This window comes from Chrysochloris asiatica, unplaced genomic scaffold, assembly GCF_000296735.1.
Source record: "Chrysochloris asiatica unplaced genomic scaffold, ChrAsi1.0 scaffold00157, whole genome shotgun sequence".
Classification (NCBI taxonomy): Eukaryota; Metazoa; Chordata; class Mammalia; order Afrosoricida; family Chrysochloridae; genus Chrysochloris; species Chrysochloris asiatica.
The window spans coordinates 1,191,721-1,195,500 of record NW_006408675.1 but is presented as its reverse complement, the minus strand read 5'-3'; the positions used below and the strand labels follow the sequence as shown (position 1 = coordinate 1,195,500).

Here is a 3,780-nt window from a genome sequence, read left to right as displayed (position 1 = left end):
CATTGAAGTCTGGCACATTAACCCACAGAGCCACACCAGGACTCCTATTGTGTATAAAATAATATGTTGTTGATTTTGATTTGCATTTCCCTAGTGGTTAATGATTCTGAGCATCTTTTCATTACTGGAAATTTGAATGATCTTTTATGGAGATTTATTTACACCTATTGCCCATTTTTAAATTGAGTTGTGTGCCGTTTTATTTTGAGTTGCAAGAGTTCTTTATATATTAGAGATATTAATTAGACCATTATCAGATATAATTTGCAAATATTATCTGCCACTCTGTGGATTCTCATTTTCCTAATGGCGGTTCTTTTTTTCCTGTCCCTTTTTTTTACTGAGGCAAAATTCATGAAGCAAACAAAATTCATGAAGCAATAAAAACGTTAGGTTTATCATATAAACCTAGGAGTTATATAGTTTTAGCTCTTATAGTTAAATCTATGCTCCATTTCACACTGATTTTTAGATATGGTATAAAAAGTCTGTTTTCACTGTTTTTCATGTCAGTATTGTTTTTCAAGCACTATTTGTTGAAAATGTATCCAGGTGGCACAGTGGTTAAGGTACTCAGCTGTAATTGAAAGATTAGAACACAGGAGAAAGATGTGGTAATCTGCTTCTGTAAACAATTACAACCCTGAAAACCAATGCAGCAATACTACTTTGTCCTGTTGGGTGCCATCAAGTCTGTTCCGACTCATAGGCACCCTGTATAGGTTTTTCAATAGTGGTTGGTGGGTCTGTGCTGTCATCCTTGCAGTTACCAGTCCAGTGCTTATCATACAGTGCCATGCTAGGGCTGTCCCAAAGGGTCACTGAATCAGAATTGACTCAAAGGCAGAGAGAGACAAGTATTTGTTGAAAGGACTACTCATCTGTCATTCCAAGGACTAAGCAACCCTCACCATTTAATCACAGATCATTTTTATCAGTTTGAAATATATGAAAAAACCTTTTTAATGGTACCAAAGCATTTAGTGAAAATTCAAACTTCCATCTCTTTCTCCAGAAGTAAATACTGCTATTTCTTTCCTTTTCTCCTTCTAGACATGTTTTCTTAGGATCAATCCTTGTTTACACAGAGTATAAAACAACACACTGTTCTGCCTTTTGCTTTTTTACTGCGGATTCTTTTTGGGGGTGATGAAAATGTTCTTGAATCAGATACCCGTAATGCTTGCAGCCTCGTGAATACTCTAAAAATCAATACATTGTATATTTTAAAATGATAAATTTTATATTTTATGAATCTTAACTTAAAAAATAATTTAAATGGGAGGTCTGTATGTTCTGAAATATATGATCCCGAAAATGTGAAATGAAAAAAGTATACAGAATTGTGCATGTGGCATACAATCATTTTTGGTTTTTAAAAAGTTACATATATATGCTTGCATAAAATCTGAAAGGATATGTAAGACCAGTAACACTACTTTCTAAATGGAAGAGGAAATCTGAGGTGGCTGCCAGACAGGAGTATCCTGGTTTGAATTTTGTACAAAGTACAACTACCACTTCCTTTTTTTAAATTAAGAATAATAAAAAGGCAGGCAGAGACGATGATGTGGAGAGATGCAGCGGCTGGAGACTCTAGACCCAGAGAGGGAGAGGGTCTGTGTGCTGACGACAGAGGGGCAGCCTTGTGGGGTATACCCTTTGATGATGCATGGAGGGGATTGTAACCATAGCAATGAAATGATATATGATAGGATAAATGTAAAGCTCCCATGTAAACTATCACATAATTCACAATAAAACATTAAAAAATAACATAATAAATAAAAAAGGAATACTGATGCGTTCTCTTAAGCTGTTTGATTTTAAGAGATCATCTTCATGTTCTTTTGTAAATTTAACAGATATCCTCCCACTTGTTCAGATTTATTCATCCTTTAATAGTTGAAGCATTGAACAATGAGTTTTAACTTTCAATCCTTAATAATGTTACATTCTTTATATTTGAGATTGTTTAGCTTTCTCATAGAGAAAATAAAAGCCTAGGTATAAACCTTTTATAGTACCCACATACTAGTCCTGCAACACAATGTTAATAGAAAAGTTTTACTGATACTCGGACAATTTCTATGATGTGGGCAGAGAGATCATTAGGAGTGACTGTCATCTGACCAATCTTGAAAGTCAACAGCTATGATTTTTCATCCACTGTTCAATCCATTTCAGTATCTGGTTTATATTACTCTCTAGATCTTCTGGATTATTGCTAACCAACTGATGTACTATTTCTTCATTGTAGGAGGCTCTGGCTTCTTCATAAAGAACTTGAAAAATTTCACACTGAATATTGTCTTGTAGTTTCTTTTCATTATAACCCCTAAAAGGCAGAGAGAGCAATAAGAAACAAAAAGCAAACTGAATGGCATTACCTGGAATTGTAGGAGCATACCATATACTGTCGCTATGGGTCGGACCCGACTCGATGGCACTTAACAACAACAACAACCATATACTGTACACTTTGAATCGAAAAAAAAAGAAGGAAAAATGCTTCCTATCATGTCTACTTACACTGGCACCGTAAATATAATAGAATGCCTTGACAAGAAGGCTAAATTATGGACCATGAGACCAATGTTTCGGTTTGTCTGAATTCCCCATCCACCAACAATTTGTCAGCCACTCAATTCACTACCAATCAATTAGCAAACATGAGTGCATGCTTACTTCAGGCCAGGTTCTGAAATGAGGTAAAACAAAATTTATGGTATTGGTCTTAGCTATCAATAAAGTTATTGTTGTTAAGTGCCATTGAGCCCTGTATTGGGTTTCCAAGGAGCAGCTGGTAAGCTTGAGTCACCGACCCTTGCGGTTCAAACTGACCTTGCAGTCTAGCTCATTAACCCACAGCACCACACTAGGATTAGGGGTTAAGATATACAGAAATAGGCGGCTGCACTAAGTAAGGGGAGCAAAGTGGGAAAATCCCACCTTCATCGCTAACCGTCTGGTAACGATCAGCTTCATCTTTCTCTCACAGAGCAGCTGATGAGTTTGAACCACTGGCCTTCTAGTCAGCAGCCCAATGCTTATCCCACAGTACCACCAGTGTTCCTTACAACTTAATAAGAAGACGACAATCCACTTAAGAAAAAAAAGAGCAAAGAATCTGAATCTATATTACTCCAGAGAAGATACATAAATAGGCACTAAATACATGAAAAGAAGCCCCACAGCACCAGGCATCAGAAAAACACAAGCCTCAAAGCCACAATGATATTTACTACTTCATAGTCATTAGGATGGTTACAATCCAAAAGACAGGTAACAAAAAGTTTTGGCAAAGATGTGGAGAAAATGGAAAACTCATTTTGGTGGGAATGTGAAACAGTGGGAAACTGTTCCTCAAATGCCAATCAGATCCATATCCATATCCAACAGATCTATATCCAGGTATATATTAGAAATAAACAAGAAGATGTCCACCCAAAAATTTGTCCATGTATGCTTATAGCAGTATTCCTAAGAGTCATAAAATGAAAATACCAGATGAAAATACCTGGATGAATAAAACTTTAATAATAAAACATAAAATTTCGATATGAATTTAAATACTATATATATATAATACAATATGATGTTTTAATGATAACAAAAGGAGTCCTGGTGTGGAGCAGCACAGCAGGATAATGTGATGGACAGCAAGGTCAGTTTGAACAGCAAGGTACGCAGTTCAAACAGCAAGACTGAAGAGTCAAACCCACCAGCTGCTCCACAGAAACTCTCTACAGGGTCGCTATGGGTCAGAATCCACCTGAC

General features: G+C 36.3%; 1 protein-coding gene across 1 annotated transcript in view; it reads right to left on the bottom strand.

Moving 5' to 3' along the window:
• Positions 1–1,810: 1,810 nt before the first annotated feature.
• The window catches only part of LOC102814746 (adenylate kinase isoenzyme 6-like), a 20,538-nt gene continuing 18,568 nt past the window's right edge, over positions 1,811–3,780 (bottom strand). The window contains exon 5 of the mRNA XM_006870966.1: positions 1,811–2,338. Within this exon, the coding sequence (XP_006871028.1) occupies positions 2,146–2,338 (193 nt within the window). The 3' untranslated portion in view covers positions 1,811–2,145. The remainder of the gene's footprint in view (positions 2,339–3,780) is intronic.